Raw genomic sequence first — 24966 nt, 5'->3', positions numbered from 1 at the left:
CTTCGTTCAGTTCCAGATATCAGCATTCCATCTATGTGACACCTTCTTCCGATTCCACATCTGCGAGTACCGTTTATTATTCGTCGCAAGATACGAGTCGCAGGGGCAGATCTTGGACACTAGTGAGCCTTCACCATTGTCAATGGCTTTTACGGAATGCGCCGATGCAGCAATGGGAATTGGAGGGGTGGTGCTGAATGATCTTGTACCTCATGGGTATCTGCCTTACTGTTTCAACTTGACCTGGCCAGCATTAGCTATCAGTGCTATCTGGCTGGCCAAAGTACGCCTGCCCCTTTAGGTTCCGTTAGTTCTTGGCTGATGGCATTGCAGAATATCGAACCTATGAGTGGCGCAGACCGAGCTCGTGTCATTCGTCTGCTCTCCGATCTTCAATTTGCGATGGAAAAGGCATCATGTTCTAGCGATGACATGGCTGCTTATACCCATAGGCTTCTCAGACATTTACTCAGCGGCATCTCTCCTGAATGGCAACTTGCATCCTTCATGACGAAACCATACCCTCATCCAACAAATCAAAACTCAGGCCAAACCCATCATCAAAATATTCCGAACACTTCTGTGTTTACTCAGAACACCAACAACACCGGGAGCAGTGGACCTCTTAACTGGGAGCCTTCAAGTGCCCAAGAACTCATTCAAAGTCACCTCTGGAGCCAGCAGCCGCAGCATTACTTGCTAGCTCCCCCTGTCGGCCCTGTACCCGCGCAATCTTCAGGGGGAGAACAACCGGATATGAGTCAGATTTCGGGTGTTATGCCGGGGGAATTCCAAGATCTTTTCCCCGCTAATGACGATGATTTCTGGTACGTCCCGTTATTACCCGTTCATTGGTTTATCAGTAGGCTAATGTGCGGCCTTCTGATATGCAGGAAACATCTTTTCCCATCTGGAAGTATGTAATATAAATATAAACATAAAATATAAACATAAAATATTAGAACGATATTAGAACGATCCGTCCACAATGTTGCCATGTACAATACGCTAGGAAATAACATCGCGCTCTTCATGGGAGTTGTACTATACGAGTATTAGAATAATTTCCCTCCGCATGTGACGCGAGTTGTGAAGAACATGCACTTTGAGGTCTTAGCTTTGGACATTACCATCATCGCTGGCTTTCATCCAAAGTTGGACAAACGTGGACTGTGGCGATCATTCACAGCAATGGCTTAATTATATCCTGATGATGAGATCTACAGCAGTAAGACATTGATGGAGCAGACCCTCAGAAAACAACGACAGAGACCTGTAACGATGATAAGGAAGAAGAGCGAAGAGCTGTAGCGATGAATAAGCCTCTGCGTAGTATCAGTCCGATTAAGACAGGCAAAAAAACGAGCCGGAAGCCCGCTCGAGGATGCCGCCCGGCCGGCGCCGGATTCGATGTTTTCAAGAATTGACCAGGTCCGTATCATAAGTCTGCGATCACGGCGGGCCCAGAACATTGGAAATGGCGAAGTCAGCGGTTATCAAAAGCTTCACAATTGGCGAGTTGCTCTTCGCTGCTGCTGGGCGTATGTAGTGACCATAATTTTTTATATCATTTCTTCTTTAGCAAAAAGAAGACACATCGTTCCTCCTCTGCTCTCTCATACCATTTTCCGGTCTTCAATGGCCAACGGTTCTAGTAATCATGATCATGATTAAGATTTGCGTATCGCGCTTCTGACAGCGGGTTCTATTGATAGTAGAACAACAGATTAGGCCTCTTCATCTGCCTCGATATCTAGAGTATGCGGAGTAAAGCTGATAATCCTTTGAAAATGCCATGACATCAGGATATTTAACAGTCTTTTAATCTGCAGCGGACATTTAATTTAGATCAAAAACATTCCGCTGCTAAAAAGTGTTGGCTGCAGGGCCGACCTCGGCCAGGTCAACTGTGTGAATGCCCTTTTTGCCTGCGGCTTAAAAGATCTTTCGTTCGTTGGACGATTACCGAAATGCAGTCTCACAATTCCTAATCATCGACCTACAGTCATTAGCTGCGGTATGTTGCTTCCAATAGGAAACGGCCACCGCAAGCGGTTATTTGCATACCAGCCTGCGGTCGTCGCGTCGACATAACTCATCTGCGTTTGCGGCCCATTTATCTTTTGAAAGCGCAATCTCGGTTTAGTCGATCACTAGATTAGTAAGCAGCGACCACACTGATGGCGATATGGCGAGGTATATCTACTCGAGCATCGTGGGCTCCTGCCCCCCAATTCAACGAACATGTCGTCCCCATACAGCGAAGATCCGGGAGCAGCTACTGTTGTCCAGTCGCCTGCCTCATCATCTCATACCTTCGAAGGGGAGTTGACCAACGCATATCAGCAAGCAAAACACGATAAAACTGAGGATGTTCCCATTAGTTACCCCAAGATCTTTGATCAACCTGGAAGCATTCCATTACCAAATGCGGGTTACCACTCCTTGGGCGTCGTTTGGGAAGATGTTACAGTTCACGGTGCTGGTGGAGGGAAAAAGTATGTGGAGTCACTTGATATCTCAGTCTTCAAGGTAAACTCTACTTGTCAATTTATATAGGCACAAGATATAGAAACATTGACGCACTCTACTTAGTTCTTCGACTTCTACTCCTTCATGAAGAAGATTTTTCAAATCACTACTGGCCCCACAAGACCTCTCATCCGCAACTTCTCTGGTGTCGTTGAGGAGGGAGAAGTTTTATTAGTACTAGGCCGCCCCGGTGCTGGATGTTCCACCTTGATGCGCGCCCTCGCAAACGTCAATGAGCCGTTCGTCAAGATCGAGGGCGACATATCTTACTCTACCATTCCTGCACACGAGGCTAAGAAGTGAGCCTTGGCCACTGCCTTCTATTGCTTTTCTGTTGGCTTGCTAATAACCCCTACTTAGGTTCTATGACGGCGAGATCATTTTCAACTCCGAGGAAGATGAACATCAACCTCTACTTACTGTCGAGGAAACAATCAAAGCTGCCCTATATTTGAAAGAACCTCGTAAAAAGGGGGACAAGGAAAAGCGCCCTGAGTATGTCGAGAGCCTTTTCTCTCGTATATTAGATACCTTCGGTATGCCGCACACAAGGAAGACCAAAGGTAAATCGAGCTTATCTAGCCCATTCCAAATCTTTGCACTAGCTCATTAACTCTGTCACAGTCGGCAACCAATTTGTCCGCGGTGTTTCTGGTGGTGAAAGGAAGCGAGTTTCTTTGGCAGAAATTCTCACTACTAATGCTGCTGTTACTTGCTGGGATAATCCTATCCGAGGTCTGGACTCTGCCGTCGCTCTGCACTTCTACAAGGTCTTGCGAGAACTCTCCAAATCTTTGGGAATGGTCAACGTCAGTATTCTCTATCAACTGATAACGAAAGCTAACTTATGTCATCCAGATTATCTCCACATATCAGACTGCTCAGGACGCATGGCAATGTGTAGACCGCGTTGTTGTCATCTACGAAGGCAGACAGATTTTCTCTGTAGGCAAGGTCTCGCTTTTAAAGACATGTCCAACTAACCAGTGTGTTTACAGGGTCGAGCCAACCAAGCTCAAGCCTACTTTGAGTACATGGGCTGGTACAAAAAACCTCGTCAGACGTGGGTTAGATGATATCTCGACATTATCCAACTATAGCTGACTTCGTTTTAGTACTCCCGATTTCTTGACTGCTGTAACATCACCCAACGAACGACAAGTGAGGGAAGGCTTCGAAGGCAAGGTCCCCCAGACACCCGATGAATTTGAACGCTACTTCTTGGATAGCCAAGAATATAAGGAGTTGCAGCAAGATATTCAAAATTATAAGCAGCGACATGCCGAAGCGAACCACTCGGACGAGTTCCGTCACGCTGTCAAATCTTCCAAGCACCCCGGTGCTGGAAAAGCCACCGCATATCGGGTCAACTTTGCCCAACAAGTTGCCATCTTGTGTAAACGTCAGTTGCAACTCACTCGAAGTGATATGACTAGTTTTGTCTACCGTATTGGCTCAAATGTTTTGCAAGCCGTGTTGGTCGGTGCTGTTTGTAAGTCGCACTTTTACCCTCCTCACGTGCAAGTTCACTCACTTGATGGTCAGGCTACAAGCCCCCAAACAATTCTGCTGGTTCTTTCGCTATTGCTGGTGCTCTTTTCTTTTGTATCTTATACTACACTATCTTCGCCCTTGGTGAAGTCCCTGCCACTGTCAACTCCCGTCCGCTCTTGAAGAAACACAGGGCGCTCGGTTTTTACCACCCGGCTGCACACACTTTGGCGCAGATTGTCTGTGATATTCCAGTCTACGTCTTCCAAACTCTCCTCTTCTCGGCAATCTTCTACTTCATGGTCGGCCTCAGTGTCGGAGCAAAGTACTTCTTCACTTTCTGGTTTGTCATCTTCACGATGTATGAGACCATATCGGTTATGTACCGAATGATTGGTTCATGGACTCCCAACCTGTCCGTCGCCATTCGGTACGGTTGTCTTGCTCTCTCCGTTGTCTTGTCGGCTTCGGGATTTGTTCTTCCTCCTCCCAGACAACGTGAGTATCTCCAGCCGCCTTATATTGAAATTCCCTAACCTAAGTGTCCTCATAGTGAGATGGATTTCGTGGTTACGAAGAGCCACTCCTTGTGCTTGGGCGTTCGAAGCGCTTATTGCAAACGAGTTCCGAGCACGAGTTTTGTCATGCGACGTATCCGACCTTATCCCATACGGCGAAGGCTACGATGACATCGCTTACCAAGTATGTTCCATTCAAGGTGCCCAGCCTGGGGCTACCACCGTTCCTGGCATGGACTACATTGCATTTGTCTACGGCTATCAGACCAGTCACATATGGAGGAATGTTGGTATCTTGTGGGCTTTCTTTGTTGGTATGTTTATAATTTCCCCCAAATGTTATCCACCAGGCTTATAATAGCTACACTTTATAGGCTACGTTATCATGATTGTCATCGGTTCATCTCTCCTTATCCGAGAAAGCCCCGACTCATCTCAAAAAGTCTATAAGCGAGGCGGAAAGGCTGCCATTATGGACCCTAAAGAGAAGGCCGAAGAAGGAAAGACCGCTATGGAGAAGGTCCAGGGACCCAAGGGCTCGGGAGGCGAAGTCCCAGTGTACACCTTCGAGGATGTTTACTACACTGTGCAAGTTGCAGGCAAGGATAAACCACTTCTTGTAAGTATCTTTCTCTACTATACTTGAAAGAACAGTTGTTGATGACAAGTACAGAACGGTATCAGCGGGTACGTCAAAGGCGGCTCTTTAACTGCACTTATGGGTGCATCAGGTGCAGGCAAAACCACACTCTTGGTGAGCGAGAAGCTACAAACCTTTATATACATCAGGCTAATGTCTGTCTATGTAGGATACTATCTCCCTCCGTAAGACGACAGGTAAAGTGGAAGGCAAGATGACTATCGATGGCAAGCCTCTGGACGCATCCTTCTCCCGTCAAACCGGTTTCGCCATGCAAGCCGATATCCACGAACCTATGTCCACCGTCCGTGAATGCCTTCAGTTCTCCGCCTTGCTTCGACAAAGCAACGACCGCACCCGAGAGGAACGATTGGAATTCGCCGAAAATATTATCAAATTACTGGAGTTGGAAGACATTGCCGATGCTTTGATTGGTGCACCTGGTGAAGATGGTCTGGGTGTGGAGGAGCGCAAGCGTGTTACCATTGGTGAGTCCACCATTGCATGTCGAGGAGCGAGAACTAAACACATCCGTCTTAGGTGTTGAGCTTGCTGCCGACCCTGAATTCCTTCTGTTCTTGGATGAACCCACCTCCGGCCTTGACTCTCAAGCTTCTTATGAAATAGTGCGATTCCTCAAGCGCATTGCCGCGTCCGGTCTCGCTGTTCTTTGTACCATTCATCAGCCTTCCGGTGACCTTTTCGAGATGTTTGACTCTGTAGTTCTTCTTGCGCCCGGTGGTCATACTGTCTACGTTGGAGAGACTGGCGAGAATGCCGAGACTGTTGTCAAGTACTTCGGAGACCGTGGCGCCTACTGCCCTCCTGAGGCCAACCCTGCAGAGTTCATCTTGGGAACGTAAGCGTCATTCACTCCTTGTTTTTGAACCATCGCTCATCAAACTTTTAGCGTCGCTCCTGTTGGTGGTACTACCATTGATTGGCCTGGTCTGTGGAAAGAAAGCGCCGAGGCTGCTGAGGTCCAGCGCAAGATAAACGAGTTCACGTCTCGCAACAACTTAGCTGTCGACCCCGAGAAGGCTATTACAGAGACCCAACAGAAGAGTGGCAGTGATGCTTATGCTTCGTCTTTTATGACTCAGTCTAAGGAACTTATTATTAGAAACTTCAGAGCTCAATGGCGAGGTAAGTGGATGTTACCTCATGTGCGCAAACACACGTTAACCATTCCTACCATAGATGGCTCTTTCTGGACCACTCAGCTTGCCATTCTCATCTTCTTCGGTCTCTTTGTCGGTTTCTACTGGTTCAAGATTGATCACTCTCCCAACAACATGTCTGCCGCCTCTCTGGGTATCCTCGTCGCCATCCAGGGATTGCCTGGTATCGCCATGGATATCGGTATCAACTATCTGGCAAAGTTGGACATGTTCCTTGCACGAGAGAGATTGGGCATTTACTCTTGGCAAGCTCTTGTGACCTCCCTTCTCATCGTATCTATACCTGTACTCTTTGTCGGCTGGAATATACTCTTCTTCTGCTTCTACTGGACAATCGACTTGATCGGTACTCGAGCAGATGGTGTTCTAATATGGCTGTGTTTCCTCAGTTGCGCCATTTTGAACGGTTCTTTCGGAGTCTTGCTAGGTGCTGTTTCACCCAACCGACTGTCGTTGCCTTACATTCTGTCTTTGGTTTGGAATTGTGAGCAAGCATATCATTTCCCAAAAGGACTGGAGCTTATCTTATTTCGTAGTGCTCAACTGTCTGTCTTGGGCCTTGGTCTTCTACTCTGGTCTTCCTTCCCCATTCCATTACTTTTTCAGTGTAAGTCGAATATGTCTCCTTTGATGATTTCCAGTCCCTAATGCTCTGATCGCAGTGGCTGTCGCCTCTTCGATACCTTTACGGCGCGATGATGACCGCCTCCTTGGGCGATCTCACGCTCAATTGTATCGAGGAAGACCTCGTCACCTTCTACCCACCCCCTGGTCAGACCTGTTACGACTATGCTGCCAACTACCTCGCAACTACCTCTGGTTACCTCGTCGATGGCAACTCTACCACCAGCTGCCAATATTGCACTAGTAGTACAGGGTACGATTACATCCAGGAGATGGGTTACTCGCTCGGTACCAAGTGGAGAGATTGGGCCATCACCATTATCTGGTGCTTGTCGAACATTTTCTTCTGCTACCTATTCACTTGGTGAGTTTCGATTAACATTGGACAAGTCCTGGTCGTTAACATGTTCTGAATAGGTTGGTCAAAATCAGGCCATTGTACAAGAAGAGCTAAGCGTTTTGCGTCCGATTACAAGTATGTTAATGAGCATTTTTTTCCCTTTTGATTTTTTGTACACAGTCCAGTTTTTTAGATTATAGGTCGTCAGCAGATCATACTTGCAAAACATCCAAGACACATGGATTAATGCCAAATGCCATCTTTTTGTGTTGGCTCTAAAGAAACTAATCGCACTAAGGGCTTGGCCGACAGCCGTTTTTTGAGCCGCTTTTCAGAAACTCGTCATACAAAATTGGTTCCGTCGCGACGAATCTCGACGAGATTCATCCTCCGCGTTTGACTCGCGGATTTCGTAAAAATTAACGGGACCTTATGACTTGCGGGTTTGGTGTGTTTGGGCAAAATGAAGGCGTCAGAGACCCACTGTCCCAAAAAATAGCAGATCCGTACGTTATCCAATTTCATCACGTCATTCTGTTTGTCAAGAACTGTGACGAGTGTCCATATCCATTTTTGCGAGCGCTTTCTGGAAGGCCATTATAGATTGACTTTTCCTGATTCTGCCATACGGAATAGACACGTACATCGCTGGGCCAAACATCGGGGAGCTCATCAATCCTCAACGTTTTCCATCCCACGTCATCACTTCGATGTTCACAACAGAACAATCGGTTTGGCTGGTGGCAACGTGAAAAAGAAAAGTTGATATATTAGATCAACGTCGCCATCAAAACGGCGCCATCAAAAACACGCTTTAAAAAGAGCACGGTCCCCAGCATCAGCCATCACTTCATCAACACCAGCCACCATCAGCCAATCTGTCTTTAGCGCACGCCACACAGCGCATCCTGTTATCTCTTGATGATGGGCAGAGTGCACAGAGCCATGTGATCAAATTCTACGCTATCGGCTTCATCACCCACTTAAATCTTCCACCAGCGCTAATAACATCAGCATCAGTTAGTACGCCCTCCCGAAATTAATCAGCAATTTGTACCAACTCTGTTACAGCTGTTCGACCACACTAAACGCAGATTCAAGTCAGAATATGCTACAGTCTCACAAGTCGATGATGCAGCGCTGACTTAAGCGTCCAACCTTTGAAATCGAGCTTCAAACGAATGCATACGCCGACATCAGCGATACGCGGCAGTTGACTACACAGCTGTTCCATAATTGCAGATGTTTTACTCTTCTGAAACTTGCGGCACCCGGTAGAAATGAACCCATCCTTTGCCAGGCCTTTTCAGACGTCACGGAACGACCGTCTGACTGGCGCCTTGGTCTCGCCGTGCCAAACGTCTTGGATGTGGCCCATTAACGCCCATAGCGCGGCACGACCCATTCCAATCATACACAAACAATCAGAAAATTTATGGATATAGAACGCATCAATAACCACAAAGAGTAACCAATCACTGCTTCATCCCTGATCTCTCCTATAATTAATCACCCTATCTCGGAGAGCCGAGGGATCGTGTCGGGTGACATGGAGAGGGAGGGGAGAGTTGAAACGGCGGTGACAGCCCTAGGAGCTTAGGGCTACGTTAGCGCGCATAGCGCCAGCAACGGATGCAAGTCTGTCTATGTGAGAAAGTCTATGTTTCACTGATGTGTAGATGGTGATGGAGTGAGCATCTGCCATCCGTTGCGAGCCAGGAACTGAACAAGTTACAAGTCACAACCGCGCCCACGATTGATGCGGGGAGTGTGCCAAGCTCCACTTAGCGGGTACTGTTCAAAAGCGCTTGTCTCAGACGGAGAAAGTGAGTGCCTGGGAGTGGAAGCTGAGCCGAATAAGAAAGGGGGCGGGTGATGTGGGATCTTGATTCTGGTGCTGGTGGTGAATCGTGGATCGAGCGAAAAGTTGAAGAGGTGCGCCAGAATATATATGAAGAGGCAGGCGCAGTCGAGGTGCCGGCGCTCCTTCTTTCCATCACTATCGCTACCGGAAATCCTCACCGTTTCGTTTGATTAGTCTGTTAGCCCTCCTTTCCACCTTTGAAAATCGTGCACTTCTCGCCTCGTATTGTTTCACTCAAGCATGTCCCTGTCTCCCGTGGCAGCAGTACCAATTCTCCCCCAGGAGCAGCCGTCCGCTTCAACGTCAGCAAGAGAACAAGACGACACGTGGTTGAAGCCGTTGTGGGAGTACTCTTTCCCTCCTGTGGCTGATGATAAGCGGCTAGACAAAGAGGGGTCTGGACAAGCCCCTCAGCAAGCGCAGACGAGTTCTCCGGGGCCTTCGTCCGTGGGCAATGTATCGCCTCGCACCAAGGCAACCAGTGGATTGGCATTCAAAAAAAGACGCAGATCAAAAGGTGCTCCTGCCCGCGAAGGTGAGAGAAGTAACCGAAGACGGGGAGAGAATAAAGGTAAGTTTCTGTCATGCCGGCGTGGGACATAATGCTCAAGATAATAAGCAGAAAAAAGAATTATGGAGAGATGCCGTGGTGCGCCATCCTGGCTTACTGGCAAGACAAACGCTATTCACCCTCCTCCTTCCAGCAGCTTCACCGGTTTATCAGCTCCTATCATCTACCCACCTCAGATTCCCATCCCACCCTCTTCACATCGCGCCACAAAACCTCCATTTCCTGTGCAACAAACCAATCATGTTGGCCTGTATGACAGAAGAGGTTCTATGCCTTCTTCATTCACTCAGTCTACATTAGGCATCATTGGGCCAATGGAGAGCTATGGCACAGGTATGACGAGAACACAGTCGTGGGGTGGACCTGATACGCCTACAAGCAGTGTCTTGGCCACGGCAAGTGACTATTCGGGGATCCGGATGAGTGACGACATAACCAGAAGGAGGGCAAGCGAGCCTCACACCACCATGCTGGGTGTAACGTTCAAGTCCAACTGCTATACGAACTCGTCACAGGCATCGATGGGTCTCTTGGATACTCAGAGTATGGGTAGAAATAGAGAAACCAGTCGGGACAGAAGCGTTGGCGGCGATTGGCCTGGGCAAAATTCAGGCGTGAGTTTATTGTCAGAGGCCGTGAAGCCAAAGTGCTGAAGTTCTCTTCAGGTGTGGGCGAATGGTATGGGTAGAAGTAGCCCCCTCCCGACAGTCACAGAGCCCCAACAGCTCAACAGCTCGTACCCAGCATGGCTTCTTATGAATACGGATGCTGCAAACTGTCAAGATGGTTCCGTTCAGTGTGTATTATTAGACCTGAGAAGAGGGCAGATGCTGATAACGTACAGCTCTTTTGGTCCCCTTACTCCATCGTCCATTCAGACTGACCTTCAAACCTTCACGTCCAGCACTTCCTATCCCCCTCCACCGACAACCTCCTTTAGCCCTGGTCCGACATACGTGCCCGAGCCCATGAACATCCAAATGCATTCCTCAGGGTTCTCTTCCGGGCATTGCTTCTCCCATTGGCAGCCTGACCCTGCACCTTCAATCCATATCTACAATCTGGACGGATGTGAATCATACCCGTCCTATTTCAATGGTATGAATGGACCTGCGCATCCTCAGACGGATCATGCATACCAGCATCAGGTTCTTAATTATGATAGGGTAGCTTTCAGGCGTAGGTTGTGCGACGATGTAGAGGCGGAGGAGCCGGTAGAGCGCAGATAATGTAATAGAAGAGAAAAAAGGAGAAACTGTTGAGGGTCACTGCAAAAAGGTGAATTATCTTAGTGGTCGTTTGGATTATCCTGGAACTGCGAGCTGGTGACGGGCTTGTAGACTTGAACTGTAAACTGTGACTAGTTTCGGGATTCGCGTAAGTTCAGGTTCAACCTTTATCGAGCTCGCAGGATGAACAAGATAGGCGGAGGTGGGAGTGGAGGTTTCGTGACCTTTTTCGTATAAAAGTTTGCTGTGAGGTGTTTTCCCGAAACTTCTCCGAGAACGGGGGTGGAGAGAAAGGATTCTAATAATTGAGAAAAGACCAAGAGAATGGAGGATCGATGGCTGGTGGTGTTGTATATTTGTGCAGCATGGTGTGTAGGATAGTATTACACTCTATCTCTGATGCTATACCCGGCAGTTTAACACGTAGTTTTTATAATCATGCAATTTCGACGAGTTCCTCTTTTTTCAGTCGGAAACGGGTGCCTTGGACGTCGTTTCCTGAACTGAATGAGGTGACGCATTGGATGGACGACGCGACTGTCTTTGAGTGAGTGATGCTCGGACATTTTGCCACCCTGGAAAAGTCACGGTTTACACAGAAGGGGCTGTGCCGTCGGTCGACGTATCTATAGCACAGCGTAGCTATACTTGGCAAACTGCTTTTGCCGCTCGGAAAATCTTCTCATGTCTCTGCGATTATTATTGCTATTCAGAACCAACCATGCATAGGCATATGTGGAGCTTGTAAGGTGCAAATAAGCAGACAGTCAGGATGCAAAACTGATGCGGCAGGGCAAATATGCATACCAAGGGCGACACGTTCCCGCGGTCCTGCGGTCAGCGTTCAGCCTCATTTGCCGATTCAGATCCTCGAGCTGAACACAAATCAACTCATTCACATATCTCCTTCTATAATCTTTTCAGCCCTTCCGCTGGGCATATATCCTTCTTGATAATTACTACTGATTTGACTTCTTGAGCCGGCAAAAGGAAATGGCTCGACAACAGAATTATACTCCGGTACCAGGCATGGGATCTGTTGGGAACAGTTTCATCGGTAGGTTTTTGGTTTATTATGTCTCATCGTCCAGATCATTTTGAAAATGAGAGATGGAGGTCGACGTGTATACCTTGAGGCGCAAAGAAAGCGTGATCAGCTTTTGATGTGTAACGCCCATCTTTTTCTTGGTTCTTGGGCGTCTTCCCTTGGTATTGGGTGTATCGCCTTCACGACCTCCATACCGCACACAAAACATCTAGCTGTGTATAGCTGAATATATGCTCTTCCGGTTTATTAAAATCTTGAATGCGTCCTTTTGTTGCTCATTTCTTGCCTTCTTTTACCCTTTGTGCTCTGCTGGCCATTGTCGCTCATTATACCACTTGTCTTGACAGGATATGACCTTAATGACTCTCGTTATCCAACAGTAAGCTCTTCCGATTTAGGCTATGGTCAAAGCTAATTAATATTTAGCCTCAACGTCTCTCCATGCCCAACTCCCCCCCTCGCGCATCGTCTCTTAACTCCGGGAGTCTTTCTACCCCAAGCTATGCCGATCCTTCCGCGGCCGCGGACGCAAGTGGCACAACTATGCCGCTCATGACACAAGTTCCTCAGCCAGCTGCTACTTTCCAGAGAGAATACACTAACCCTTCTGCCCATTTGCCCATCCCTTCCGAAAACTACTACCCCATCTCCAATGAACCCACAACCTCTTTTGAGGACGTTGCCGCTCAGCAGAAGGCAAGGTCCAGAAAGAGATGGTTCATCATTGGTGGTATCATCTTGGCTGTAGCTGCAGTCGTCGGTATCGTTGTTGGAGTGGTCGTTAGCCAAGTCAACAAGAATGACGACGACAATAGTAGCAATAGCAGCTCGAACGGCACTTCATCCAGCGGCAATGGTACATTAACTGTCGGAAGCGACCCTAGTACATTTGAGAAGGATAGTCGACTTCACCAAGTATTTTGGGGTTTTGCTTACACTCCCAATGTGAGTCGCCGCCTTTTTTCTTTAGAAACGCATATCGTAACACCAATATTAGGATGTTCAATTGCCCGACTGCGGTGCGACGCAAAATAACGTCACCAAAGATATTCAGGTCCGTTGATATTTCAAGTATTATAGCACAGAACTAATCAAAGCTCATTACAGCTTTTGTCACAACTTACCACTAGGTATGCCAGGGTAATTTATATTATTCTATAAGCTGCGCTAACACCGCAACAGGCTGCGCTTGTACGGGGCCAATTGTAACCAAACTGCTTTAGTAATGCAAGCTATCCAAGACACAAAGGTTAACATGACCATTTGGCCTGCCATTTGTAAGTTTCTAATGAAGCATTATGAAACTTGAAAAGAAGCTTATAGATCCGGGTAGATATCGATTCTAATGAGACAGCCTACGAGAACCAATTGGAAGCTGTTGTCGACGCTCTCCAAACCTATGGAGTCGACATGGTAGAAGGAGTGAGTAAACTGCAACAGGTATCTATCGCAATCGCTGACGCCGAACAAGATTACCGTCGGTAATGAATATATCCTCAACACCGCCGGTAGTGATTCCACCACCTCTTCGGCATATAAATCGGCCCTTGCAACTATTGCCGATAAGATTACCGAAGTCAACAGCACTATTCAGGCTTTAGGATTGAGTAAGCAGCTACCCATCGGTACTTCTGATGCGGGGGCGGTCATGAGCAAATCGCTAGGTGAAAGCGTTGACTTTTTCATGGCGAACGTTCATCCGTGAGTCCTAAGGGGGATATAAACATCAAAGGCATACCAATCTGACATCCGGTAGATGGTTTGGTTCTCTTGCTATCGATGATGCTGCCACATGGACGTATGAGTTTTTCCAAGAATTCGATGTCGAAGTCGCTGCAGAAGCCACTAACAACCCCACGATGTATATCGCCGAGACTGGCTGGCCTACAAACAGCTCGAGCTCGTCCGAGTCTAACGATGGTGCGGGCAGCCCTCAAGGTGATGCTAGCGTAGCAAATCTTCAAAGTGAGTCGGGCTTAGGTAATGGATGGCTCGCGTCAGGAGCTGACTATGGACGGTAGCTTTCCTTGATACTTTCGTTTGTCAGGCGAATGCCAATGGTACCCAATACTTCTAGTAAGTTTATTAGCAAGCGCTTGGGATGAGGCGAATGCTGATGGGACTCACAAGTTTTGAGGCATTTGACGAACCTTGGAAAGAGTAAGTATTCTCTCCTCATCCGACACGATGACATGAACAGCAGGCTGATATCAGCTATTAGGATCTATGGTGGTGTTGAACCTTGGTGGGGACTGTTCGACTTTGACAGAGAATTGAAGAACATTACAATTCCAACTTGTAATTGATTGTACGGAAAAGGGTGACAAAAGGCTGGGTGGCCGGGAAACGAAGGAAGCATTTGAGAACTGTTTTCATACTTCATTGGCTTTTGAATTTAACGGACAATTTGGATGTATCGTAGGGATTGATCATGTATACTTGGCTTGCAATATTTATTAAACTTTTGAAACCAAATGCACCGCACTTTGGAATTTCGGTAGTTCGTTCAATCGATGGTCGCCTTGTTATTAGCAAGTCCAAAACGAGTGCGAGTCATTGATTATGTAATCAGATGCGGCATCAAATGCAGTGTACGAGTAGGCAGAGACGCGCGACTAACTTCAGCGAACGACACAAACAGTGGATCAAAATCACCAACTCTTCTTGAATTCGCATTCCTCTCCAATAACTGATTATAATGGATCCTCACAGCAGATTTAGGGGGCCTCAAGCGACTCCCAAACCTGTGTCTAGAGCCAGGGCCATTTTTGGCCCCAAAACACCTTCTACAACCAGCAAACCATACCCTCTCAGTTCTCACAACTCCAATACCCACGACGTCCTTCCCCTTCCTCAAGGTCTTTCTCCCAAGGACGGGCACAGTTCAGTGAAGGTCAAAATCAAGAGCTCGACTACACCAGAAGCCAGGTCGAGGGTCCTTGTGAAGCCTCTGGGTGCGAGATTGCCTGGTGCGGGTCCTGGGACAACTCCGTCAATCAAGCTAGTGACCAAACAACCGGAGCGCAAAGAGCCGGAGCCTTTTGTGGATGATTGGATGAGTGCCCCTATGGACGCGGATTCTACAATTCCTTCATATGACAATTATGAGGAGGATCTTGCAGAAACCGAGGCTGTACAGGTGTCCATCCGGTACGTGCTAGGGCTCAATTGTCACCGATCAAATGGCTACTAATATCTCTCGCAGAGTACGGCCTCCAAATTCTATGGAGCTGAGAATGGATTCCAGATGCGTATGGACAATGCCAGAGCACGATCAACATGCTCTCAAGTTGGCAAAAGGGACCGAGGGTAGTCGAGAGGACCGTGATTGGCTGTTTGGTGAGTTGTGTGGCTCGCTCATCCTTACTCTCTTTCAAGCTGACGAGTAGATCAAGACCGGATACTTCCGCCCCATTGTGATAATGCCAAGACTTATGGAACCTCAGCCAGGACACATGTCCGATGTAGGTTGACACGCATATCCGTAGTATCGACTGACGCAAGGATGTTTCAGCTGCTATGGAGGGTTACAACGCCGTCATTTTCGCTTATGGTCAGACAGCTTCCGGTAAAACGCACACCCTTACTGGGTCTTCATCGGAACCCGGTATCATTCCTCTAGCCATTTCTGATCTTTTTGCACAAATCCGCTCCACACCCGATAGAGAGTACCTCCTCCGAGCATCTTACATCGAACTTTACAACGAGACGATCTTCGATCTTCTCCACCCCAACCACGGCCATGAGCTCCATTTGAGTGAGACCAAGAAAGGAATTACCATTAATGGGTTGACAGAGGCAGCTGTGAGAACTGAAGATGAGGTGCGAAGACTGTTGAGGTCGGGTGAGGAGAAGAGAAGAGTGGGTGCTACAGACTGGAACTCGAGGAGTTCGCGAAGTCATTGCGTCTTCCGAATTGTACGTTTTTTTTTTATCAGCCGCATAACGGAAGCTGAGTAGAGGAACGCAGACAATTGAGTCTCGTGCCAGGAGCTTGAGTGGGGATGAGGTTCCAAAAACGCCTGGACGAAATGATAAAACTACTCGAATCAGTACATTGTCCATCATCGGTACGTGGCAGCAACTGTAAAAAAGCGCAAAGACTGACCAAGGGCCTAGATTTGGCTGGTTCGGAAAAACATACTTCTTCCAAGGAGAGAAACGCTGAGGGTAAACATATCAACCAATCGTAAGACTAAAATTGGTTAGCTATGGATATTCTTCTCACGTCTGAACTAGTCTTTTGACCCTCAAGCTGGTCATCTCGAAATTAGCGGACTTAGCCTCTAAGCGAAACGTTACTCACGTTCCCTACAGGGATAGCAAACTGTAAGCTTTATGGCAACAACTTCACAGTTCCAATTTTGACTTCCTATACAGCACACGATTACTCCAAAACTCATTGTCTGGTGATGCCCTCATTTCCGTCATCTGTACTGTATCCCCTTCGGCTCTCAACCTTGCCGAATCCATTTCGACTTTGGCGTTTGCCCAGGGCCTTAAACGAGTTGTTCTCAAGGCTCAGAAAAAGGAGATTGTGGATCCTCACGCTTTAATTCAACAGTACCAGAATGAGATTGCCGAGCTCAAAGCTCAGCTGAGGGCCAAGGAGGCTGGTGGGGGAACAATTGGGTCGAAGAGCGAGGTGAGTAACGTAGTACAGATTCCAGAGTTCTGTAAGCTAACAAAATGAGCAGAAGGAAAAGAACGAAGCTATGGAAAAAAGATTAAACGAGCTGAGGAGTATGATCTTAACCTCTGTAAATGTCAAATCACCCAATCCTGGAGATCAGGCCTATGTGAGTCGTCTGCTTTTCTGACCCACTATCTCGTCAAGCTAATATGGTCCTGAAAGATGCCTCCCCCAAGCCCCGCTAAGATGAAGTACCCCAAGCTTGATTACGACCGATCCACTGCCGAACTACAAGAAGAGCTTCACGCCGAACAACTCTGTCGAGCCGAACTGGAAGATGAAGTTGCCCGTCTCCGTGCAGAACTAGCTACTAGACCATTAGAACCTAATGCCCAGATCATCCAACTAAGAAATGAAAATAGCGAGTTGAAACTCATCGCTGGTGAGTGAATTATCCTGAAACTGTCTGCGATTAGTTGTTGAATGTGATTAGATGATTACGAGCGACATCTTCGAGAACCATCTCGAAAGGTGCGTGAAGACGTAGAGAAGGAGTACATCGGCAAAATGAAGACTTTAGAAAATCAATTGGATAGCAAGAAGATTTGGGCGCACAGGTTGGACGAGAACGTCAGGTTTTTGACGGCCGAGAACAAACAATTGCAAGCGGTAAGTTGATTCACTAAGTTGCTTGCCAAACATCTGCTCATTTGATCTTGTAGCGATGCGCCGATGCGGAAGCCAAGGTCTCTCAGATCATTGAATGGATCAATACTGCACTCGCACCAGCTGACGCCCAATCTCGATCGTCACTCGACCTTTCTACAAATTCCAGTCAACCCTTGGGCTCTCTTGTTGTATCCAACGACGATTTTGCACCCTCTCCTTCTAATCAAGTAAAAAACACGCTTACCCTCTCCGCATCCAAGATGCGAGCGACTTTCAGTCAAATGGATCTCGCAGATTTCAATAATAAATTTGGGAGCCTGACGACGAATGGACGAGGACAGGGTGTAAGTGGGTTGGGGAGTGACATGGTGAGGGAGGAAAGTCATTTCGATTTGGCGGAGGTGGCGAGTGACGACGACGAGATGTTTTGATGGGAAAAACCCCATGGACCGGTTTTCGATGATGCTTTTGTGTAAAGGAATGTTCGTTCGGGCGGCATAGGCTGCGTAGTACCAATCTGTCTTCTTTCTCCTTGCCATTCATATAGTGTGCGCCTTGTATGATACGATGCAACTATGCCATTACTGCCATGTTTCCACATATCCGCGTCTTTGTTTCATTCATGATAGTATTGCATGCAATAAACGACAACAACAATGTTTTCGAACGCCAGTCTGGCGCGACGTGACTACGTCTCTCAAATAGATGATACTCGAAAGAGCGATGCTAATACAACCTCGGCGAACTATACTCTGCCGCATACCGCCGAATTCTCAATCTCTCCTCTTCCTCTTCTCGTAATTTCCTTTCTTCTTTTCTCGCCCACTCTTCATCCAACCTCTCCTGCTCATTAATCTCCCTCTTTCCCTGCCCAAAGACTTGCTCTTGAGGTTGAACCTCACTCTGATCACCGCCCAAAGGTCCGCCAGCGGTATAAGAATAACAACTGTACATTATCATATTTGAATACGAGTACGGACAGGGCAGGACGGGTACGCGGATTGGGATGGGTCGATATCGCTCGTACACGGGAAGAGCGGGTGCTTCGGTGAGGATGTATCGCTGGACGGGATGGGGGGATGGTGGGGGTTGAATATGGTTTGGAGGGGTTTGGTGATAATGATGGTGCTGAGGCTGTGGTTGGAACTGGGGTTGGGGCTGGGGTTGGGGCTGGGGTTGGGGCTGGGATGGAAGAGTAGATATTCGGTGTTGTGATTGTGGAAAGGATGATATTGAACTCAAAGGAGAGGCTATCGTCCTTGAAGGTAGTGGCGAAGTCGACCGAGAGCTTTTTAATGGGCTACTGTTCCCTTTAGGTATCACGGGAACGGGAGATTGGATGAGCCAGGGACTTTCGGGGAGGTACAGTGCGTCGTCATCCCGTATGTGTCCAGTATTACCATCTTCCGGATCCGAGTCTGCATCCATGTCGGAAGCAGAGTCAGAGTCGGATGATTCATGTGACTGGGATACGAAAACACTGTGGTGAATGGAAGAGTAGTTTGGGCGACGGCGATTGGAGGAGGACGACGAGGAGGAAGAGGAGGATGCTACTGAGTCGACATCGTCTTGATCATCACGGTCGGATTCGTAAGGTAAATCTTCGTCTTCGCTCTCCGAGCTGTGGACGGTGAAAAGACAGGAAGCAAAATCAGAGAGTTGCGCTGTTCTTTGATGATGTACGTCTTCTCTGACAATGTTATCTTCTTCCTCTTCTTCCTTTTCCTCGTCCGAATCGCCCAAATTCAACCCGCTGGATCTGACAAAAAGACCAGTTGACAAGCCCAGCGCTCCCTTCACCCCCGCATGTTCCTCATCCTCATCCTCATTATCATCTTCACCTTCCTTCTCCGCTAAAGGCATGTCATGGCTACACTCTCCATGGCCCAAACTAGAATCTGAATCGTAAGAGGTCGCCGGCGAAAGACAGAGCGATGATGTTGAAGGAGAGGTTGTTTCGGAACCGTGGATGGATTTCTGTTTTGACGGTTTAGAAGGAATAGTGAGGTTTGATTTGGGAGTGAGTTCCTATCAGGTTGCAGTCAGCTTGGTCCTTCTGCTAAAAGTATAGCTGCTTGAAGAGCTTAAACTCACCTCATCCACTGGCTTGTCCACTTTTCCAACTGGAATCTTTTCGCCTTCTCCAGAACCAATCTGGTCTGCAGTATTCCCATTCATCGTCCCCGAGCTTCTAGCTCCTTCACCTACAGGAATACCAAGACCATTTCTATGTCGCATGATAAGATCAAAGGCATTGACGTAAGCCCGATTAAGCGTGTCGAGCGGATTATTATTATTACTATCACTATTGATAAGCTGAGAATTCGATAAAGGACGAGGGGTGGTGACAGCAGGCGCAATGGACTCTTTTTCAGTCGACTGCCGCTTGACCAAAGACGGATGGTTGAAAAAGTGGATTATCGGGGCCGGTACAGATCTCGCCTCCCGTTCGAGTGCAAGGGCGTTCGGCTCTGCGTTGGTTGATCCACCATCCAAGTTTTCCTTATCACTATTGTTGATGAGCCCCAAACCTGTAGCTGCAGGCAGACATGGCGTTCTCTGTCTATCAATGCGATTTATGTTATTATATGCGTCCAAAGGGACGTGACTCTGGTGTACCTTTGTCAATGTCTTGCGCGGGTACGGGTGGGCGGCAACGCGGATGGAGGGGATGACTTACTTTTATAGAGCCCATACTTTTGTAGAGTATCCGGCCTGCAGGTGTGCAAGTACCGGATATGGGAGTGCGGACGTCGCTGTACCGAGGCGTACGCTGTATCCGCTGAAGCAGAAGATGTTTTTTGAGGGAGAAATGAACTCGCGAATGGTCTCCCCCCTTGAAGGCTCGGAGAACAAAAAGCCTCCACCTTGCCCAACTCGACTAGTGATTTTGCCGGAGATACCCGGTCCGGGAGAATACAGACTCGACTCGACACCTGCGGATAAGCCGGGCGTAAAAAAGCTGAGATTGCTGGAAATTGCGCGAGAGAGGCGCAAAAGTGTGTTTGTCAACTGTTGGTTGCAAGGATAATGCGAGATGGGAATATGGTAATGCATCCAAGACTGACATTTATCTTCATCTCCACTTACCCTCGATGCATGATACATTTTGCGTCAAATGTCCCTCTGACTTCACACGAGCGACACCACACGACCCACGGTTAGGCTGAAAAAAATGACGTCAGTCTTTTTGCTCTTTCTTTTTTATGCGGACGGTCTCTTTTCTCTTCTTATAAGAGTCAGGAGCGCGGATATATGTATAAAAGTCATCGACATCCATGTCTTGGAAACGTAAGTAATCATATAGTTACACTACGTACGCCCGCTAATGCGAAACTGTTCTTTATTTTATTATTATCATGGGGCATGGTTGTTCGGTTGATCGGTTGATTATATAGCTTGCATGCATATTTATTTATGTATTGATAGGTCAATACGAAGAATAATGGATGAAATGCTCCATGTACGAACACTTGTTTTTTATTTTATTTTTACTCAAATGGTCGTTGCTTCAACGACCAGAGCTAGAAGATACAGCTGCCATTACGTACCAATAATAACTGCGCAACCTTGATGCTGGGCATCACTTTTACTCGTCTTTACATCCCCGCGCCTGCTGATGTTGGCAAAGGATTGAAAACAGCTGACAACAGTCAGCCTTTGAAACAGGTGTCGGCTGAGGTTAATGGGAGAGTAACACTTGCTTGCTATCCGGGAAACTATCATATCCCAAGAAAGCTGCATGTGAAAGCGCGAGGCACACATAAAAATCACAGAATGAAAAGGAATGGATGACGAATTGCTTTGTACGTGTACTTTTGCACTGCAACATACATATAAAAACACGCGACGTGCATGGGCATGCGTAATAAAAAAGACAAACAAAATCAAATCTTTCTCTGAGAAAGTTCTACGGCGACTTTGAACGCTCCCAACAATGCTGTGAGCTGCATCTTTTCCGAACCGCCTAATGATAGTCGGTGCCTGTTTTTTTTCGGGTTGTCAGCGTACACTCTATCTAATCACCTGCTTTTTTTCGATGGATGGATACGATAATAAAAAAGACTCACTCGGTACTTCCCAGATGATCGAGCAGGTATATCCTGCTTTGCTTTGGCAATTCGACAGTATCTAAGAATTCGTATGCGCCTGCAATCAAATCTTGCAGCGCAAGACCTTTTTCAATTTTAAGTGAGGTGATAACTAGAATTTTTGCAATAATCGTCCACCCATTCAACATCCCATCAGCATTAGGATTTGTCATTCGTAATACCACCCCCTGTCTGCCTGCCATGACAATTAGAAACTCAAAACTCACGCGAGTAAGCGGTCCCGAATTCGTCTGCCATCATACTCTGTACGACACGCTCGATATCCCTGGGGTGCGGGTTACCTGTACAGTTGTAAACGGCCGTTTCATCAACTATATCGTACGCCGCGTGACATGCCTATTGATTTATATCGATTGTTTTTATTTTTTTAGTCATACTCTATGTCAGAGAGCGGAGGAAACATACCTGGAGGACGTTGAGGGCCCGTCGCATATCGCCTCGAGATAATTTGAGAAGCGCATCCCGACCATCATCCGTAAGGTTCACCCTACAAGCCCAAGCTCAATCAGCTGGTTCCTTATTTTCCCGCTTATCCTTCCACCACTGAAAAAGTAGTAATTCTACTCACCCTTCTTTTTGCACGACCTCATCCACCTTGACTTGTATTTCTTTTTCTGGCAAGGGAGAGAACCTAAACCTGGTACATCGAGATTGGATAGCAGGGGTGATTTTGTTGACATAGTTGCAGAGGATACAGAATCGCACATTCTTAGTGTGCTGTTCGATCACTAGTTTAAAAAAAATGAATTCGCGTGTTAGCGAAAGCTGTTTCAAAATAGGCTTTGACAAGAAAAGATACCAACCTCGACGAAGTGCAGATTGAGCTGCTTGTGTCATCATATCCGCTTCATCTAAAATGACCAGCTTGAAACCTTTTCTGTAAAACCCCAGACCATCATCAGCATTCTTTGTATTATATTTTTTGGCGTTTCCAGAAGACTGTCAGGACATACGAGAATAGCACCTTGGTCATTGCGAAATTCTTAATCTGCTCTCGCACCACATCAATCCCTCGATCATCTGAAGCGTTCAACTCGAGGATATGTTTCCTGTACGCAGGTCCATATAGCCGACGGGCAAGGGCGAGGACGGTCGATGTTTTACCAGTACCTATAATAAAGTAACTGTGAGTACAAAGCTGGAATGTAGAGAAAGAGAGACAAGGGAACGTACCTGGGGGTCCGTATAACAAGAGATGCGGTAATCGTCCGGCTTCGATAAACTTTTCGACTTTAAGAGTGATACATTAGCAATATTCTCGGGCAAAATCACAGATGTTGCCAGCAAAAAAAGGCATACTGGTACTGGTAATATCCTTGTGTGAGACAACGTCGTCAAGCGAAACAGGTCTGTACTTCTCCACCCTATCATCCCATCCAACGAGCATCAACATCCCAAAAGCCTGAGAAATGAGGAGAGAAGGACATACCAAGGAAGACCCTCTTTGTCATCCACGGCCTTTCCATCCGCAGCTGGGGAGGCAATCTCCTTGCCTTTTCCCTTCGCGTTCGCCATGAGCGCCGCCATCGCGTTTCGAGGTTGGGCGCCGGAAGCTGGGCCGGAAGTAGGCGTGTCTATGTCCATTGGTTCTGCCATTCCCGGTGTGTGCTGTTGTTGGGCGCTTGGAGATGATGAATGGAGGATGAAGAATCTGCGTATGTATAAAAGTCAAGGAAGACCAAATCGCCAACTCGCGTCGGACATGGGGTGTGACCGTGGGAATCTGACGCGTCGGCCTCTGCCCGCGTGTGCGAGGTGTGCACCCCCTGTCAATCTTATAAAAATAAAAGCTACCTCCCTGCGTGGTACCATAAAATGGAGTCAATTATAGGGCCTCTGAAGTCACTTACGGCTTCCAAAACGCGGCTTTTACCATGGTAAAAGATTATTTTGACAGACAACAAATGCATAGCAAATTCCTAATACATACAGTTATTATAACCCAGTACTAATCCCTCATTACCATCACTCCAGCCACAACACCCGATGCGTCTCTGTCCCGACGGGACTTTTCATTCCAAGCTCATTATTGCCTAATATGCATACTATTATCCACAGCCCTGTTGCCAGCCTTACGCCCCTTCCATCCGACAGTCAAAACTTCCCATTAAACCCTCCGGACCTCAAGATATGCCCAAACTCATCAAGATAACAGGTCAGACCCGCAACGAGAAAGAAAAAGTCGTATGGGTCGGGTTCGTCGAATTATAGACGCGTCCTCTCTGATGGCTGTGACCCTGCTGCCAAACGCCTGAGGGGGAAAGATGCTGTTCTTTATGAGCTGGAAGAAGAGGACCGCATAGATCGAGAACGTGAATCACAATCGGCTGCTTACGCTGTGTCTCTTGAGCAGCCTCTTTTGCCCAACAAGGCCAAAACGACTCCATATCGACGGTCGACGGTGACAACGGCGTCCAGAATAGATCCGAAATGGAAAGATATGGATATGGATCCTGGTCCCTCGTTCCCCTCCCAGACCGAAGAGGAGATGGAGGCACGGGAGGATTCATGGACCGAGACTGTAAATCAGTTCGTTCGGGAGCAAGCGCAAAAGAGCAAGCCCAAGAAAGCGCAGGACCAACATCGCGCAATGACTGTGCGGCCCAACAAACGGAAGATCATCAGACAGACTTGTTCGATACCTATCTCCGACACCAGCACCTTGGCGACTGATCCTCCTGAAAAGAGCTCTCCGCAAAGTGTCCAGCCTGTTTCTGGACCCCGTGTCGAAAGAGATTTGCAAGCCGGTGATTAGCGACCACATTCTCGCCACCGACGACAATCTCAGTCACTCTAGACCCTTCCACAGCTGCCAAGAATGACTTTTGCCAAGGTTTGGCCGCCCAGTTTTCTGTACAAGACCTACATCGAGTACGCAGAGCACAAGGAGGATAACGAGGGGGGACATGAGGCTGTGGTCGAGGGAGACAGCGTGAGCTCCTGGTTTCTACTCATGCACCGTCGCTGACTGACCATACTATCATAAGGCATGCTCGGATGAGTGGAAAGCAAAGAATGGTGGCGCAGGCCATTATGAACGAGTTCCACCTGACGAATCTGGGTATGTCACCATCCAGAAAGATAATGACTCTGTAGACTGATCTGTGCTTGCTGTAGCGAAGATGGATGGAGAAGAAGTACCAAGTGACGAACGGGAAGTTGAAGGCGGCAGAGAAAAAAGCTTGCGGAAGTGGCAGGGGCAAAACGTGTTGAACATAGAAGGAGACGACGAAGGCGGAGCGGAAGGAGTCGAAGGGAAGACGTGCAATGTACAATCAATTGGTAAACCTCTCTAGCTCCGAGTACGAAGCACAGTTGGAAGTCGGTGGTCTGTCCGAGGTCGAGCAGAAAGGATAACCATCAAGTCAGACGTCTGTGATGTGCTTATAGATTAGCAGGGTGGAAACCTAGATAACATTTAGCTTGTAGTGGCGAGCGTAGAAATGTATATAGGTCCATAGTAGCCTGGTACTGAACTGCTTTCCCCTTGACTCTGGTTAGACGGAGAGCTAAG

General features: G+C 47.6%; 8 protein-coding genes across 9 annotated transcripts in view; 6 read left to right on the top strand and 2 right to left on the bottom strand.

The window, feature by feature from the left end:
* The window catches only part of CNBN0670 (hypothetical protein), a gene marked incomplete at both ends in the record, with an annotated part of 2726 nt that extends 1802 nt beyond the window's left edge, over window positions 1-924 (top strand). Inside the window, 3 exons of the mRNA XM_766794.1 lie at window positions 1-283; window positions 334-827; window positions 894-924. The exon at window positions 1-283 is cut by the window's left edge and continues 10 nt beyond it. Of these exons, the coding sequence (XP_771887.1) occupies window positions 1-283; window positions 334-827; window positions 894-924 (808 nt within the window). The remainder of the gene's footprint in view (window positions 284-333; window positions 828-893) is intronic.
* Window positions 925-2244: 1320 nt separating this feature from the next.
* CNBN0660 (hypothetical protein) lies at window positions 2245-7440 on the top strand (the record flags this gene model as incomplete). The annotated part of the gene is made up of 18 exons (XM_766793.1): window positions 2245-2532; window positions 2596-2831; window positions 2893-3095; window positions 3157-3341; window positions 3391-3477; window positions 3531-3595; window positions 3648-4024; window positions 4078-4521; window positions 4577-4855; window positions 4916-5160; window positions 5215-5295; window positions 5351-5669; window positions 5722-6040; window positions 6092-6327; window positions 6382-6846; window positions 6899-6969; window positions 7025-7350; window positions 7404-7440. The coding sequence occupies 18 exons, from the start codon at window positions 2245-2247 to the stop codon at window positions 7438-7440; spliced, it is 4263 nt and encodes a 1420-aa protein (XP_771886.1).
* Window positions 7441-9430: 1990 nt separating this feature from the next.
* Window positions 9431-10990, top strand: CNBN0650 (hypothetical protein; the record flags this gene model as incomplete). Its single annotated transcript, XM_766792.1, has 4 exons — window positions 9431-9761; window positions 9813-10375; window positions 10427-10557; window positions 10606-10990. The coding sequence occupies 4 exons, from the start codon at window positions 9431-9433 to the stop codon at window positions 10988-10990; spliced, it is 1410 nt and encodes a 469-aa protein (XP_771885.1).
* A 1591-nt stretch (window positions 10991-12581) lies between these two features.
* On the top strand, window positions 12582-14344 carry CNBN0640 (hypothetical protein; the record flags this gene model as incomplete). The annotated part of the gene is made up of 10 exons (XM_766791.1): window positions 12582-12983; window positions 13036-13057; window positions 13136-13178; window positions 13221-13315; window positions 13372-13460; window positions 13510-13739; window positions 13795-14003; window positions 14060-14114; window positions 14169-14198; window positions 14260-14344. The coding sequence occupies 10 exons, from the start codon at window positions 12582-12584 to the stop codon at window positions 14342-14344; spliced, it is 1260 nt and encodes a 419-aa protein (XP_771884.1).
* Window positions 14345-14736: 392 nt separating this feature from the next.
* Window positions 14737-17771, top strand: CNBN0630 (hypothetical protein; the record flags this gene model as incomplete). The annotated part of the gene is made up of 12 exons (XM_766790.1): window positions 14737-15188; window positions 15244-15377; window positions 15434-15502; window positions 15553-15956; window positions 16009-16108; window positions 16158-16227; window positions 16278-16367; window positions 16419-16683; window positions 16736-16837; window positions 16894-17113; window positions 17165-17340; window positions 17394-17771. The coding sequence occupies 12 exons, from the start codon at window positions 14737-14739 to the stop codon at window positions 17769-17771; spliced, it is 2460 nt and encodes an 819-aa protein (XP_771883.1).
* Window positions 17772-18066: 295 nt separating this feature from the next.
* Window positions 18067-20035, bottom strand: CNBN0620 (hypothetical protein; the record flags this gene model as incomplete). The annotated part of the gene is made up of 3 exons (XM_766789.1): window positions 18067-19368; window positions 19435-19950; window positions 20021-20035. 3 exons carry the CDS (start codon window positions 20033-20035, stop codon window positions 18067-18069), a joined length of 1833 nt encoding a protein of 610 aa, XP_771882.1.
* A 1192-nt stretch (window positions 20036-21227) lies between these two features.
* Window positions 21228-23048, bottom strand: CNBN0610 (hypothetical protein; the record flags this gene model as incomplete). Of its 2 annotated transcripts, XM_766787.1 has the most annotated exons (10): window positions 21228-21324; window positions 21411-21543; window positions 21659-21788; window positions 21858-21939; window positions 22021-22180; window positions 22256-22329; window positions 22406-22562; window positions 22626-22682; window positions 22752-22816; window positions 22882-23048. In XM_766787.1, 10 exons carry the CDS (start codon window positions 23046-23048, stop codon window positions 21228-21230), a joined length of 1122 nt encoding a protein of 373 aa, XP_771880.1. The 2 variants fall into 2 exon arrangements, with proteins under 2 accessions (XP_771880.1, XP_771881.1); XM_766788.1 differs by lacking the exon at window positions 22882-23048 and having other exon boundaries at window positions 22752-22845.
* A 1222-nt stretch (window positions 23049-24270) lies between these two features.
* CNBN0600 (hypothetical protein) lies at window positions 24271-24600 on the top strand (the record flags this gene model as incomplete). The annotated part of the gene is made up of 3 exons (XM_766786.1): window positions 24271-24384; window positions 24440-24513; window positions 24570-24600. The coding sequence occupies 3 exons, from the start codon at window positions 24271-24273 to the stop codon at window positions 24598-24600; spliced, it is 219 nt and encodes a 72-aa protein (XP_771879.1).
* Between the last annotated feature and the right edge of the window lie 366 nt (window positions 24601-24966).

This window comes from Cryptococcus neoformans, chromosome 14, assembly GCF_000149385.1.
Source record: "Cryptococcus neoformans var. neoformans B-3501A chromosome 14, whole genome shotgun sequence".
In the NCBI taxonomy this organism is placed as follows: domain Eukaryota; kingdom Fungi; phylum Basidiomycota; class Tremellomycetes; order Tremellales; family Cryptococcaceae; genus Cryptococcus; species Cryptococcus deneoformans.
This window is presented reverse-complemented; position numbering and strand designations above follow the sequence as displayed.